Source organism: Entelurus aequoreus, linkage group LG05 (genome assembly GCF_033978785.1).
Source record: "Entelurus aequoreus isolate RoL-2023_Sb linkage group LG05, RoL_Eaeq_v1.1, whole genome shotgun sequence".
Taxonomy (NCBI): Eukaryota; Metazoa; Chordata; class Actinopteri; order Syngnathiformes; family Syngnathidae; genus Entelurus; species Entelurus aequoreus.
The window spans coordinates 71,541,155-71,557,888 of record NC_084735.1 but is presented as its reverse complement, the minus strand read 5'-3'; the positions used below and the strand labels follow the sequence as shown (position 1 = coordinate 71,557,888).

The 16,734-nt window shown below is 37.8% G+C and overlaps 2 protein-coding genes across 2 annotated transcripts; one reads left to right on the top strand and one right to left on the bottom strand.

The window, feature by feature from the left end:
* The first annotated feature begins 1,756 nt into the window (after positions 1 to 1,756).
* Positions 1,757 to 6,319, top strand: guca1d (guanylate cyclase activator 1d). Its single transcript, XM_062048822.1, has 4 exons — positions 1,757 to 2,205; positions 4,137 to 4,286; positions 4,630 to 4,717; positions 4,787 to 6,319. Exons 1-4 carry the CDS (start codon positions 2,008 to 2,010, stop codon positions 4,909 to 4,911), a joined length of 561 nt encoding a protein of 186 aa, XP_061904806.1. The 5' UTR covers positions 1,757 to 2,007; the 3' UTR covers positions 4,912 to 6,319.
* Positions 6,320 to 7,008: 689 nt separating this feature from the next.
* alg8 (ALG8 alpha-1,3-glucosyltransferase) lies at positions 7,009 to 16,482 on the bottom strand. The gene is made up of 13 exons (XM_062048821.1): positions 16,325 to 16,482; positions 15,855 to 15,933; positions 15,549 to 15,742; positions 15,359 to 15,468; positions 14,051 to 14,118; positions 13,841 to 13,967; positions 13,562 to 13,665; positions 13,339 to 13,459; positions 12,352 to 12,491; positions 12,126 to 12,265; positions 11,935 to 12,032; positions 11,763 to 11,835; positions 7,009 to 7,804 (listed from the first exon to the last, which is right to left on the bottom strand). Exons 1-13 carry the CDS (start codon positions 16,411 to 16,413, stop codon positions 7,540 to 7,542), a joined length of 1,608 nt encoding a protein of 535 aa, XP_061904805.1. The 5' UTR covers positions 16,414 to 16,482; the 3' UTR covers positions 7,009 to 7,539.
* Positions 16,483 to 16,734: the final 252 nt, after the last annotated feature.

The window sequence follows — 16,734 nt, the reverse complement described above, 5'->3', positions numbered from 1 at the left end:
CTAGGGACTTTCCGGGTCAACTTCTTCGCCCCATTCCATCACTGGGCTGTTTATATCAAACATCCACTTGGCTGTTTCTCAGAAGCAGTAATGCCAAAGTTGTCGTGTTGACAAGAGGATTTTTTGCCAAAAGTTGGCACCGCTACACACTATTGGGTCACCCATAATCCTGACTACTGAGAGTAATGACCAGAAGGGAAACCTGGCTCCTTTTGCTCTTTCGTTGTGTGGTGTACTTAATCCCATTTTGGATAATCCTCTGATGGACTCCCATTCAGTGGAATTGCAACCACAAATAAACACACTGGTGGAAAATGGACCTTCCTGTTGGGAGGCCGGAGGCGTGCTGGTAAATTGTTAGTGGAAGGTGGGGTCGTTGAATCAAAAGGATATCTTTACAAAGTGAACACAATGGTGCTTTGATAATCCCAGGTCATGACCCTCGTCTTGACAGACCAGACGGATCCGGATCACAACTGTTACTTCTCATCTAATTGCTACAGTTTAGAAACAGTAGCACGTTTTCAAATTTCCTGTAGAAAAACGTACAAACGACGCAACACGGAATGAGGGGTGAAGTCGACCTGGCAATTGTCCACCTTCAGAGCTAGGATCAAAGTCAATAGAGGTAGGATGAAAAGCGTACTATGAAGCACACGCAGCATAAATTGCTTTGATCACAACAGTCCAGGGGAAGTGTTTATTCACGCTCAGGCTTGTCCGCTATTCCCTTTTACACAAGCAACGTTCCTGCCTCAACATTTTTCAACTCCAATCTCAATCCGATTTTTAGGTCTCAGAGCCGATCCCATTTCGAGTCCCAATTCGATACTTTGAGAATGAAATATAAATGTTATTATTTTCTGCCATAGTTGTGAGGATTAGTATTTTAGAAGCAACTTCACAGTTAAAGTTAAAGTACCAATGATTGTCACACACACACTAGGTGTGGCGAAATTATTCTCTGCATTTGACCCGTCACCCTTGATCACCCACTGGGAGGTGAGGGGAGCAGTGAGCAGCAGCGGTGGCCACGCCAGGGAATAATTTTTGGTGATTTAACCCCCAATTCCAACCCTTGATGCTGAGTGCCAAGCAGGGAGGTAATGGGTCCCATTTTTATAGTCTTTGGTATGACTCGGCCGGGGTTTGAACTCACATGTGGATAGAAGACACTTTCGTTGCAGCTTGCTCAGAAATATGAGCCCTGTTCTAGTAAGACATGCACCCTTCTGAAATCTACACACGCATTGTGGAATCCCCTTCCACAAAATGTATCGTACTGCTTTTGTAATGCCTCGGACACTACATTCAAAGTAGGAAAATTGCCTTGTCGACTCAGTTCCCAGTTCATTGTGCCATTTTTAAAAAGATGGGAAAAGTGCTAAACTTTACAATACATTTTCCGGCATTCTGCTAATCCTCTTGGTCAATCCGTGTCAATGCTGCTCACACAGACCATGGGAAGAAATGTGGGAAAACCTGGCTTTTACGTTAACTGTGTGAAAGGGGCTTAGATCTCAGAAAGTAGTGTCCACAGTAGGGTGGTCACCTTTTGGATCTAGGAATAAGAAATCTTCTGAATTTTGTAGACTACCCTGCTCTGGAAAGCCCATCAGGAAACACCCGCCAACTGAGCGTGTTATAGACCAATGGTGCCATCACACCTGTCCAGGGCAGGGAGCAGCTCAGGGCGCAGCGGCATGGCAGTCTGATCTCATTAGAGGGTTATTTCAGTAGTGATCTTTTAGTCTTCCTGGAGGACCTAAGAGGGTTAGAGCATCCTGAGGTTTGCGTTCTGCCTGTAGAGTCACGCATGCAGGCTACTTCCAGCATCCTCAAGCTTGCTACTGACCTCGCCGCCATGGAGTTGTAGCCTCTTTGGCAGTTTTTCTTCATCTTTTTCTACATTAGGGTTGTCTACCCTGCATTTTTTTCCACTTTTGGATGAAGCTTCTCTGAAGCCCCACAAAAACAAACAATTGAAGGCTCATAGAGTAGCTTTGAATGATGGGGAACCATGGCTCCAACCTAGATGACATCCTGGCCGAGGACATGCACCACTGGTACAACATGTTCATGCGGGAGTCGCCGTCGGGCCTCATTACACTTTTTGAGCTGAAGACCATTCTCGGCCTGAAGGGGTTGAACGAGAACGCCAACAGCTACGTGGACCAGGTCTTCTTCACCTTCGATTTGGACGGGGTGAGCAAATATGACCAATCTGATCTTAGTATACAAAACAAGTTGTCTGTCAGAAACCAGAATTTACAAAGTCATTGGTCAGGTCACTAGAAAAGCAGACAGCTCATTGGCTCACTACCTAATTGGCTTAGAATATTAGAATACACAACTATCCTCCCGGCAGCGACTTTATCAAGAACACTTTATTGGATTCACAGTCTCACTGGTATCATAGGTGAGGAGGCCATAGAAAATCTTAGTTTCAATAGGGAGGGACTGATTCCCACTACCAGATGAAAGATTACAGACAAAAAGTTAATTTTGGGTGGATCTTTATATTTGAGGTTAAAGCATACAAATGTGTCAGGTCATACTGAAAATAATATAATCATAATATATATATATATATATATATATATATATATATATATATATATATATATATATATATATATATATATATATATATATATATATATATATATATATATATATATATATATATATATACACTACCGTTTAAAAGTTTGGGGTCACCCAAACAATTTTGTGGAATAGCCTTCATTTCTGAGAATAAGAATAGACTGTCGAGTTTCAGATGAAAGTTCTCTTTTTTTGGCCATTTTGAGCGTTTAATTGACCCCACAAATGTGATGCTCCAGAAACTCAATCTGCTCAAAGGAAGGTCAGTTTTGTAGCTTCTGTAACGAGCTAAACTGTTTTCAGATGTGTGAACATGATTGCACAAGGGTTTTCTAATCATCAATTAGCTTTCTGAGCCAATGAGCAAACACATTGTACCATTAGAACACTGGAGTGATAGTTGCTGGAAATGGGCCTCTATACACCTATGTAGATATTGCACCAAAAACCAGACATTTGCAGCTAGAAAAGTCCTTTACCACATTAGCAATGTATAGAGTGTATTTCTTTAAAGTTAAGACTAGTTTAAAGTTATCTTCATTGAAAAGTACAGTGCTTTTCCTTAAAAAATAAGGACATTTCAATGTGACCCCAAACTTTTGAACGGTAGTGTATATATATAAATAAATCACTTGAATAATGTATACATTAAAATAATAATATAACATCCAATAATAAATATAGAGTTCAAGCATAAAACAGAAATGTCTCCAATCAACAAAGTTGTATTACAGCAAGAAAAAAAGTTTACATATATACATATGCACTAACTTTACTTATTTCTCTTATCTTTTTAATTATGGAAAATAATAATTTTTCCTTGTGACTTTATTCTTGTAAAATTCACCTTTCCCCAAAAAATAATATGACTTTCCTCCTGCAAAATTGCATTTTTATTATCTTATATTGCAATTTGATTCCCAAAAACATTATCATAAAGTATTTATTACTCCAAATTTTACAAATGTATTCAAATGAAATTACAATATTTTTTTTTTTTTCTTTTTACGATTTTCTTTGTAGAATTTATTTTTATATTTTGACTTTATTTTGGTATTTACTTTAAAACTGTATTCTCCTAATATTGAAGTCTAATATTTAATAAAAAGACATTAAAAAATTATTCCCGGGCGCGGCACCCGCTGCTGCTCACTGCTCCCCTCACCTCCCCTCCCAGGGGGTGATCAAGGGTGATGGGTCAAATGTAGAGAATAATTTCGCCACACCTAGTGTGTGTGTGACAATCATTGGTACTTTAACTTAACTTATTCTGGCAAAATGTGTTTATTTTCTTGTTTCTAAATGATTTTATTTTTCTCATGGTAGTCATAACATTAGGATTTTTTTTCACAATATTTCAAGTTAAGTACCGTATTTACAACTTAATTACTACAATATCACAAGTGGAATTACTTTTGAAAGGTCCTTCCAAAAGCAGATTTATAGGTCAAGGTTTTGTTCTAGCGCCACCATGAGGTGTGTTGAAGTGTATAACCGCAATGATGGAGTCATGTGTTATGTCTGTGCAGGACGGGTATATCGACTTTGTGGAATACATTGCCGCCATCAGTCTGATGCTGAAAGGAGAAATTAACCAGAAGCTAAAGTGGTACTTCAAACTATTTGACCAGGACGGAAACGGAAAGATTGACAAAGAGGAGCTGGAGACTATTTTTTCGGTAATTACCCATACGAATACACCATAAAAAAGGCTATTGTACATACTACATTTTCTTCTTTGGTTCTACAGTAATATGCAGTGTGTGCAAAGTTAAGTTCATTCAGAGTTGACGTTCAGCCATGCTGGGTTCAGGATTAAGCAAAGTCAGGGAAGTGCTAATCTACTGAATCAGCTCAATGTATCAGCTACCAGCAAGTGAAATTAACTGGGAATGACCCTGACCCAGTTTGTCCATTAAGAGTTAAACCTCTGTAATTACTCATACCACAACATTTTGTAGCCGTTTTCCATATACCGTACATTAAAAAAACAGGAAACATACATGCTGTCTCTCTTTGCAGGCCATCCAAGACATTACACGCAACCGAGACACTGACCCCGAAGACATCGTCACGCTTATATTTGAGAGAATCGACGTAAAAGGAGAAGGTAAAACGCACTAAAATGCTACTTGTCCTTTTAATGCTAATGCTAACTTACCACAACATTGTTTTTCAGGGGAGATGACCCTGGAGGAGTTCATCGAGGGCGCCAAAGACCACGAGGACATCATGGACATGCTGAGGAACTTGATGGACTTGACGCCAGTGTTGGTCATCATAGTAGAGGGCCGCAAGGCGTGAGAGCTGACCTAAAACCCAAAATGAACATTAGGGGGAAAAATGTGCAAAGAGCTGCTACAGCCACACCAAAAAGGCTAACATGATGTCAGAATGTCACAAGTAAGGTTCCCACACTTCTTGTTGAACAGTGTCATTTTAAAAATGGACACAAATGCTGTTGGTTTAGTCGTAATGGTGTGCTAGGTGACAATCATTACTGTGTTTTGTTTGAACAGGTCTCTTACAGAGTAAGTTCATCAATTTTAGTGCCTGTATCTTGATTTAAGTTGGAAAAGAACTTCAAATCTAGACGTCAAAAGCTCACATCCTTAAAATTTGAAGACAAAGCTTTTGTATAATATATTTTCAATGCCGTTTGTCTTTGTATAAACATCTAACAGAGTATTAGGGCCACACTGAAAAATCTAAAAATTACGACTTCTTCAAATACTTTATTCTTCACAAAATTGTTATTTTAATGTTGTAAAATTTTACATTTTCTTTTTACATTGCTGTGCAATATGGACAAAAAAATGTATATCCCAATATAAGTAATTGTATGTCCAAATAATGATATATATCCTGATATAGTATTTTTTTTAATAGTATATATATATATATTAGGGGTGTGGGAAAAAATCGATTCGAATTCGAATCGCGATTCTCACGTTATCGATTCTCATTTTTAAAAAACTCATTTTTTTGGTAATTTTTATTTATTTATTTAAAAAAAATTGTTTTTTTTTTTTAATTAATCAATCCAACAAAACAATACACAGCAATACCATAACACTGCAATCCAATTCCAAAACCAAACCCGACCCAGCAACACTCAGAACTGCAATAAACAGAGCAATTGAGAGGACACACAAACATGACACAGAACAAACCAAAAGTAGTGAAACAAAAATGAATATTATCAACAACAGTATCAATATTAGTTACAATTTCAACATAGCAGTGATTAAAAATCCCTCATTGACATTATCATTAGACATTTATAAAAATACAAATAAATGAATAGTGTCACAGTGGCTTACACTTGCATCGCATCTCATAAGCTTGACAACACACTGTGTCCAATATTTTCACAAAGATAAAATAAGTCATATTTTTGGTTCATTTAATAGTTAAAACAAATTTACATTATTGCAATCAGTTGATAAAACATTGTCCTTAAGAATTATAAAAGCTTTTTACAAAAATCTACTACTCTGCTTGCATGTCAGCAGACTGGGGTAGATCCTGCTGAAATCCTATGTATTGAATGAATAGAGAATCGTTTTGAATCGGGAAAAAAATAGTTTTTGAATCGAGAATCGTGTTGAATTGAAAAAAATCTATTTTGAATCGAATCTTGACCCCAAGAATCGATATTGAATCGAATCGTGGGACACCCAAAGATTCACAACCCTAATATATATATATATATATATATATATATATATATATATATATATATATATATATATATATATATACATAAAATATATTAAAATTTCGCTAATCTCTTATTTATGTTTTCTTTTTGGTGACAGGTCTTTTATGAGGATACCGAATTAACCAAGTGGCTTTACTTTTATATGCTGATGTTTATGATAAGACCAAGGGGTGAACATGTACGATACACGTAAACTGATTTGCGCTTCAACAAAGAAATGAGGCCACTTTATCTACCCTACCCTACAACACCTGCGCTACTTGTTAGCATCATCGCTAAACTGGTTAAAATGTGCTAGTACACTGTCAACTTGTTAGCTTCCATGCTAACCTACTAATTTGCAAGAAACATTGCTGTACTTGTATTAACAGAGGGGTAAAATGGTTAATACAACTGAAAACCAAAAGGTAAACTGATCACATTCTTTGTTAACCTACGGAACAGTGAACTTGTTAGCATCAGTGCTAAACTGGTTACAACGGGCTAGCCACACTCTTAACGAAACTTGTTAGTGTCCATGCTATTCTGCTAACTTGTCGGTTTATTTGCTTGAAACAGTGCTGTACACGTAACAAATAGCTAAACTGGTTAAAATAACCGATAACTAATAGTTGAGTTGAGTTTGAGTTTATTTCGAACATGCATGCATACAACATGATACATCACAATTTCCAGTTTCTCTATTCAACATGTTCGAAAAGGAGTAGGAGGAAGCAGAGCTTATTTCATCCTACCCCTTTTCCTTTATATAGCAGTTAAACTGTCTAAATTATTTGCTAACCTGTGGACCGCTGAATTTGTTAGCGTCAGTAAGCTGCTAAGTGATAATTGAACTGATTAGAGTGAGTTCTAACCTGCTTTTACTCCTTGCTGATGGCTGAGCAGGTTAGCATCTGTAGTGCTATAACAGTTATTTGTGCAATACAATTTCACAGTGGAAGTCTTTCCACCCAAGTTCATTGTAACCAATCAAGTTGTGTTGCCTTATCAATAAAACTTTTTCAAACTTGTGTTCATTGATCCTTTGGTATGAAACAGATGGAAGTACCAGCAGCGAAACAATTTTCGTTAAAATGCATATTTTTTTATTCATGTAAAATATTTTTAAAAAACAAAAACATCTTTAATGTCCATCTTCTGAGCGCCGACTACTTAGTGCCTACTAAGTGTTGTTGTGTTTCTGCTTGTTACCTGATTGAGTCCACAGTTTATGTCTGGCTCAGTGCAGGAATCAAACCTGTGTCACAGCTGTTTGGGCCTATGGCCCTGCTGCTGTGGTCGCGAAGACTGGCGTAGAGACGAATGAAGGAGTAACACACCCCCAGCGAGGTGTAGACGGACGTCACGAGCAGGGGGAGGAAGGGTAGTTTTTGTTGCCACGGCGACAGAGGAAAGATGAGCTCACAGGTAACCCCCACAGCAACAAGGCCAGACAGGTAGACGACCTCCACCGGGCGCAGTAGTGACTGTTGGCTGGGGGGAGACACCCGTTCAACACAGTACTTAAAAATCTTAAAATAATAGTTGCAAAAACATTGCTAAGATTTTTAATATGTGATTAATTTTACAAAAATGAAATCTCAACTTTAAGATAAAAAAAAATTTCCGTTGTAAGAGAAGGAATGTGTGATAGGATATGTGTGGTAAAAGAAATAACCCTTAAATATACAAGATATTTATTTTTACTTTACTTAACCAGTATTACATTTTTCAAAACTAAAAATACAACAAGAACACCACCGGCAAGGTTGTGTTACCATTAGTGGTTTAACAGAACATACACAGGTTTCAAAATTTAAAGTGTCCAGATTATTTACAATGACCAATTACTGTATAATGTCTATCAGAAGAATTTGTCTGGATTTCAGGGCTGTCACTCACTGCTGTCTCGTGCACGCAGGGCGCTCGTGCACATACAAAAAAGCAGTTACAAAGAAGCAAATAATCTTGGCGCTATCCTTATTCACTGTGACAATCCAGTTGAACAACCTTTGGAAGAACAATTTTTTGATGCACTTCATCGTCAACTTCTGCCTCATCAATAACAGATTTCACATTGGTGAGCCATCTAAAATTCTGGCATTTTGTGGATGTTGAGACTGTATTTTCACATACTTTGTGGATTGGAAACATAATTAGATATAGTTTACCGGATACAATGAAACACAATTCAGGATATATAGTCAACTTGTATTTCCATTAGCCTGGTACTTTAAGTACACAATGCTTGTTTATGTTACTTTTTTGAAACCTGTATTTTGTTAGCACAGTCAGACCGGATGTTGTGCACAGTGCTGTTATTGTAAAGGGGGGAAGTATGCTGCTGTTCTGAGCTTGACAATTTCAACTGTGTGTGACAATAATTGGTACTTTTGAGGCTCTTAAAAAATAAAAAAGAGCAAGCCTCTCAAGTTGCAACTGCTGTCCTGTTTGAACATTGATCTTACATTGATGATGTCGTTCACAACAACACAAGCAGTTGAGATGTGTTGTGTATGGATTGTTCTTGCTAGCTTTAGCTTCGTAGTTTAGTCGCTGTTTCAAGTGGCCGTATCCGGGGCGGTTGAGTGTTTGGGGGATGAAAGAGTGAACACATTATTTTCCCAAACAAATGTTACTTCTTCTCACAATGACAGCATTTCACTCACATTATTGTAAATTCCCGTGATATAGCTGTTCAACAGCTGATTCCGTTTTATTGGCCAATTCTCTGCAGTTAGGTAAACGCAGACATTTTTTGTTGAGTTTAGTGATTATTGTTTAGGCATACAAGCACTGTGTCAAATTAAAAGTAACAACCATGATGAGATCCCAAACTTCTAGTAGACATTGTCTTTTTTTCACTCATTTGCTCCTCATCCGTTTCACTGTTACAAGCTCAGGAAACTGCATGCACGTTGCACGGCCCATTAATCGTATATATTTTTTATGATTGTGAGGAGCCAAAATCGTGATTAAAATTCAATTAACTGTCTACCCTACTACATGGGTGTTATTTCATGATTAGCGGGCTAAAATTATGTTTAAAAAACATTTGGAATGTCACACTGTTTTTATGCTCCAACAATGAAAATACTCCATTTATTAAAAATAATCCTACTTCGCGGTTAGACTTCGAACTAATTAGCTACGATAAACGAGGGACAAGTGAACATTCAAAGATAGCTAACCAAATCGCTATCATTAGCTATCATTAGCATTATTATCATTAACTAACAACACACAATGAAAATGCACATGCACATGTTATATACGGACATAGTTACTGTACGTCAGGGCTGTCCAAACTTTTTGACTGGAGGGCCGCATTGAGCTAAAAAAAATTGGCCAGGGGCCGAAAGCCGACTGCATGCAAAGTAACCTTACATATGTGTGTGTGCGTATTTACATATTATAAAAATAATATAATGGATGTATGCTTAAAATTATTACAGTGGTGTGCAGTGAGGGCTAGCAAGGCCTTCTCTGCTGGCCTAACAACCAGAAATCATAATCATAATTAAAGATAAAAGTAATTGTTAATTTACTTTCCCTTAATATCTAAAAATATTCATATTCTCTTCATGTCATATTATGCTCCTTACAGCGCTGTTGTTTTTAGTTTATAGAGTTTTTATCCAATCAGAATTCAGCTAGTTTATGTTGCCGTGCTGTACCAAATCTACCACAAGCTTTTTTTTTCTTTTTTTTTTCATAAAAAAATACAATCTTGTGTGCTTACGGACTTTATCCCTGCAGACTGTATTAATTTATATTGATATATAATGTAGGAACCAGAAATATTAATAACAGAAAGAAACAACACTTTTGTGCAAATGAGTGTGAATGAGTGTAAATGGGGGAGGGAGGTTTTTTGGGTTGGTGCACTAATTGTAAGTGTAACTCTGTGTTTTTTATGTTGATTTAATAAATAAATTTTTTTTTTTTTTTTTTAAGTGTTTTTATTTTGATTTTTCTGTTTATTTCTTGTGCGAACCGGTACCAATCGATCCATGGACCGGTACCGGGCCGCGGCCCGCTGGTTGGGGACCACTGGTGTAGAGCAAGCGCAATAGCACCGTTTAGGTTGTTGAATGTAGACATGCCGGCAGCGGGAAGTTTTGGATGAGCACGCTCTGGAGTAAACTTTAAGAATTCAGCCAACATGCCTCATCTGCATATTTATGATTAGACAAGACAACATATATACACACATAAGCTACAAAAGCAAGGCCATTTTCAAGAAGAATACTTAAAGAGAAACTACATCTTGTGAAACGATGTCAGCCAACCGCGGAAGCTAGCTCAGCTGTCGATGAAATGTGAGTCCCGATATTTTATTTCTTCATTTTGTCACGTTAAAAATGTTTTTTGCAATTTTAATTTTGACAGTACCACATAAGATATGTTTTAATTGCTGATGCGAGTTTATTGATTTTTAAATGCGCCAGAAAAAAACGTTATGTACACTGTTGGTAGTGATTCAATGCCCAGTAGTGAGTAAATGTTTTTCTGTATAATATTTGTCCAGCAATGGTCATGTGGGGACATAAATGATGGTATTTTGAGAGGTAATAATTAAAGTCGGACATCACTGAAGGCCTAGGTGGGAAACGCACAGCCCGCCACTGAGTTATTATAATTGAATATTAAGAGTATGTGAAAGTTCAACTCCTGCCTTGTTTACTTCTGTGATTACCTCTTTAAAGCTTTGTAATCAGAAATATCAAGCAGCTAAAAGGTCAAACATTGATAAGTATGGATAGAGTGTTTTGCATTTTTCCCCATAATGCCTTGCAATTGATTTAAATGGGTGTAAATTTTAATGTTTTTATGGTGATGGGACATTTTTATTTTTTTTACAATATCCACAGAGTTATGTGAGCAGGTTGTGTTATGTGTGACTATGTGTGTTTACTTTTTGTGCTGGTTGATTTTTTTTGTGCACCATGACTAGAAAAGGTTGTTTGGATTGGGCTATATAAGTACATGCTGTGCGTAACATATTAAGGAGGTACACATCATGGTCACTGACCTGAGTTTCTTACATTATCCAAATAATTACGACAAATGTAACCCATCAGACCTTTGGATAATTAAATTGATTACAAGGTCACATGGCCAAAGTGAACATGCTGATGGGCTGCATTTTTTGTCCAGTGGTCTGGACACCCCTGCTCTACGTCGTTACGTGGTCAGAGGGCAGGATATAACACTTTGATCAAATTGGAAAGTTAGCCCTTACGCATAAAGGTTTCAGTTAAGTGGTGGTTTGAAGTTTTATACTACGTCTTCGAAAAAAGTTGGAATATAACAAAAGCTTCTTTTTTTTTTAAACCAAAAAAGTGATTCCAATCATTTTTTTTTTTACAAATATTACAACCCATTTCTGTAAGGCAATATAAATCAAGATGTTATTGGAAAAATGCATGAAAAAAAAAAGTTCAACTACCTGTGTAATCTCCCCAGAGCAGCGAAAGAAAAGATGGTGAACATCAACATCAGTGCAAACTTGATCGGCAACTCTACAAAAAAGGTAATCACAATAATTAAAGTGCATTAAAAATGACTAGGGTGGTGTATATTTTAACATTTAGATAAGTGACAGACAGTTTAATATTTACCTGCTGGGGTGAAAAGCAACGGGAACAGCGAGTAGTGTCCAGTTGTGGTCAGAACTAGGAAGATACCAGCATCCTCTCTACTCTCTACCGCCAACAAACTACATTGTGGAAAACACTAAATTGCTGACTTGATCTGTAAAGCACCAATAACAAAGTCGTATTCCACTCTAATAACATGAATAAAAGGCCACCTGAGAGGGAGGATCGCCATGAGGATGGCTTTCTCATGGACGTGCCAGCCAAACATGAAGGAGCCGAGAGCGCAGAGCAACAGGCAGCGCAGGAATCCGCGAGCACCACGAGGACGCCGCCAGATGGATGCTACCGCGGGCTAAAAAGTCACATCACACAGACAGGAAATGTGAGCCCACTGAGGAATTTCTAAGTTAAAAATTGGAGGATTTACAGAGGACTCACCAGAATGGAAAGCAGAGTGCAGACGAGGGTGACGGATGGAGTCACAGAAGGCAGGACAGAGTGCTGGAACTCCTGAACCAAGCCGCCTGTCATGGAGGCCCGAGAAAGTTTTGCCTCGTTCAAAAGTTTCAGACGATTACCTGGAAGAAAAAAAAAAGATCTATTATTGGGATTCTTTCACAGTCACACCTAAAATCAAATTCTGTTTGAAAATATGTCTTCTGAAATACTTTACTTTTAGCTATATTATACGCCGGACTGGACCTCTCCCTTCACTATTCGCTTCATTCTGTATATATTTCAGGGAACCAGCATCCTTTACGGTAGACATTGATTTTTTTTGTCTTTATTGTCTGAGTTACAGGGAAGCACTGTGCTGTTTTTAAGGACCTTCTGCAAAAATGTGAGTCTCACTCATGGGGCACCAGTTGGATAGCCCAAATTATGAAAAAGAGAGGACCTAAAATGGAACCTTGAGGAACACCACTAGTATAAGGAAATAAGTTGAACATATGACTACTAACTGCATCTGGAGTGAACAAGCTAAAACACCTTAGTTACATAAATTACATTAAGAGAAAAATGCGTAACTGCCAAAAAAGAGAGGACTTAAAGCGGTGTCTTGAGGAACGCCTTAATTTTGTAAATCACAAGCTTGGATACCTATGTTCTATGTTTGCTCACAAGGTTAAAATGTCAATGCAAGGTTCTGCCAACGTGTTTACAGTGGTCCAAGTTCCTCTATACAACAGGAGCACTCTAGTGTTTTTAGGAATTTGCTGCAAAAATGTTTGTCTCCCAAGTTTTGAAATGGTATTGTGTCATTCCCGGGCCGCCAGTTGAATAGACCTGTTATACACTGTTAAACTTTTTTAAAACATATATGCCACCTCAGAATTTTAAGAGGTTACTTAAAACATTGGCTACAGAATCATTCAAGGTTTTATGACGGCCACAGCTTAACTCGAGAACTGATTAATCTCTTACCAAGTGTGGCCAAAATTTTATCCAGGACATTGTAGAGAGCCCAAACATTTGGCGCCCAGTAGGCGTGACAAAGGCCTCGCTTGAAGGGGAAGAGACGCGACAGTACCTGAGGTACTTGACCCTGCAAAAAAAACAAAACTAAATATAACTCCACTTTATGCTGACATTTTATTTAAATCTTATTTTTCGCCTCGATCCCTGAAGCGGTTTGCAATGCATTCACCATGGCGACAAACGGGCCAAAGGAAACAGCGCAGACGGTGACCACAATGCTGCCAAGAGCAAGCAAACGGAGCGGACTGAAGCTCCTCCATTTGATAGAGCCGTCTGCACAGAAAAAAATCACACAGTGATGTAAATGATTGATACATTGAAGCTGCTTTATGAATTACATCATCATCTATTGACACTACAACTTTTTTATTAAGTGGTTACTGTTTGGCTCCCACACTGTGCGATGATGATATTAGGTGGTTGCTACGGCACTTGTTGTGTGGCTTACCGCTGTTGCCCTGAGTGAAGCAGTAACTCCTCAACAGAAAGACACCGTATGCAGGAGCCACATACAGGTAGATGTGCTTCAAGTTGAGAAGAATAGCGAACAGCAGTGCCCCCTGCATGTGCTGCGACTGTCCAATGCCAAAGAAAAGTTGCAGAATTAGTTCATCATTTTAAAGAGTAAAAAGACTTCAAACTTATGACTTGATGTTACCTGCAAGTGTTTGGCTACAGACAGCAGCAGGAAACCAAACAGAAAGCCATTGTACTGAAAATGAATATCTGAGGGACAACATCAAGGAGCTATGAAGTCAATGTTACAAAACATGATTATCTTATTGCTTAAGATAAGATTTATTTGAGTATACACACATAAATATAAAGCCCATTAAATAATGAATACTTAAAAATCTGACCTATTACAGAATTTACTTGAAATGGGAACTTTTTTTTGTAATTTTGCCTATCATTCACAATCGTTATGTAAGTGAAGAACACCTATATTTTTCTTTATTTTATGTATCCTAAATAGTGAACAAATGGGATCAAAAGTCTGCTTACAATGGAGCCTATGAAAGTCGCTCTATTCTGCCTATAAAAGCATCCAAACATTTCCATTTAGGGTTTATATACATGCTGTAAGCGTGTATTTTGTGTAGTAACAGACACATTTATAATAACTGTTAATATTTATGTATTATGCTAATTTTAAGCATACGCGGCGCAATCATTCAAAAAACGCATCACAACAGTCGCTTTTTTTTTATATGCATCACTGAGGATTAACCACTGAAGAATTCAAGAGAGCCAACAAACATAATAAAACCATCGCTTAACGTACAAGGGCTGCTGTCATTAGGATGTCGATTGATAGAATCTTGTTATATTCCTGTTTAGATTAAGAATGACTCATAATCCTCGCGAAGAAAAGTGGGGGGAACCAAGTGTCATTTTTGTGTCTAAATTGGCTGTCAAAGTGTACCAACTTGTCAGACAACGTCCTCATCTTTTTACTATTCAGGTAAGAGGCATGATTTATGGTCTACAATAAACTTTCACAAGCAAGGAAGCGAGGAAGAAGCTGACCACTCAATGATGTCAATACAAGCACATGAGCTAGTGGTCACGGCGCCGCTATAAATTGTTCATCTACGTATGCGCTTCTGTTAACAATATCACTAATACCTGGTTAATATTCAAGTCACGGAATGTAAATGGACTATTGTTGTCGGTTTTTTGGATGGTTATTTATTGGGTTTCATGGGCAAAATAGAGAACCTTCCATTGACTTTGTTGTAAGCGGACTTATATTTACGAGTTAGAATGCATTCAAAAAAATACATTTGTCGTCATGTCTTTCTGAATGATTGCGAACGATAGGCAAATTTCCCAAAAAAAGTGCAGTTCCCCCTTAAATACTTGAAAAGCCCCAATAAATATGCCATGAAATACATACATCTGTCAATCACCCATCAGAAAGCAAGTGGGCGGGATCAAATAGCTGACTGATTGAAAAGCATACGATCAACAATGAGAAGACCAAAGTTCCAGAGTAGCAGCACAGCCAGGACAAAAGATGGACGGCCGAGGACATCTCGAGTGCCTTTCTGATCCCGAACACACTTACAACACCTGAACAAAGACAATCAACAACGGTATGCAGAAATATCTAAACAAGAAACAGTAGTGGCTCGGTTTCCCATCACACTCACTCTTTCGCAGCAAAGATGAAAAGCACATCAGTGAAGATGACAGACAACCTCTGAAAAAGGACGGTAGGTGGACTAGCGTAGTTGAGGTTCTCCACTGCCAACATGTTCTTATCAAAGTGCTCAGCAATGTGGGAAAGACTGAACTCGAACCAGGCGAACAGCGGTGGGTAGTCCAGGGTCCATTCGGACGTGTTCTACACGAAAAACGAAGAAAATACCCCAAAAAAGCACATAGTTTGTTGTAACACCCTACACCAGCAGGGGGAGTGGTTGTTCAAAAGGACAGACAAAGAAGACTCCCTTTACCTCATGGTACCACCTGGACACTGGCAGACTGTGTGTAATAGCCAACCAGTTTCTGTGCACTTCAAAATCTGTAGAATGACTTTACACAAATACAAAACATAAAGATAAAGGTCAAGACGGGACAGTAATTGTGTCCGTCTGTTCGCATTCATCCGGCCATATTTGGTTTAAATAGCGACATCTTGTGGCCGCTACGTAGGCTTAGGTTTAACCACGCGGACTTTACAAACATTTACTAAAACATATAATATGCAAGTGACATTATTTAAAGAAAGCTCATTTACAATTCAGCACGCAATCATCATGATTTAAGAAAACATCAATTAATTCAAAAAATACTATTTAGTAGATGTTGCGACCCAGTCAGTCTAATGTTAGCCGGATGCTAACAGGAGTATCGTGGGACATTTTTCTGTCCCCCCCAAAAACGGGAATGACATAAGTCAACGTAAAAACAGTGTTTGACTCACTAGGCGTTGATAAACAGAGCTTTGAGCAAGGAAACTCCCAGAGCTAAAGCTGGAAACCAGCTTCCACTGTCCACTGCGGTGGCCACCATGACACTTCCCGGTTGTGTTTTTGGATGGAAAACTTTATTGACAATGAAGGTGCACTACAACGACTCCGTAAATGGAAGACGGTTGGCGACAAACGCACCACGGAGACCACATAATACTCTAGGTGTAATAGAATATACCTGTCGGCGTTGTTTGAAGATATATATATATATATATATATATATATATATATATATATATATATATATATATATATATATATATATATATATATATATATATATATATATATATATATATATATATATATATATAAAACACTCAAGCGTTTTTCACAAATTGACAACATGACACATGAGATA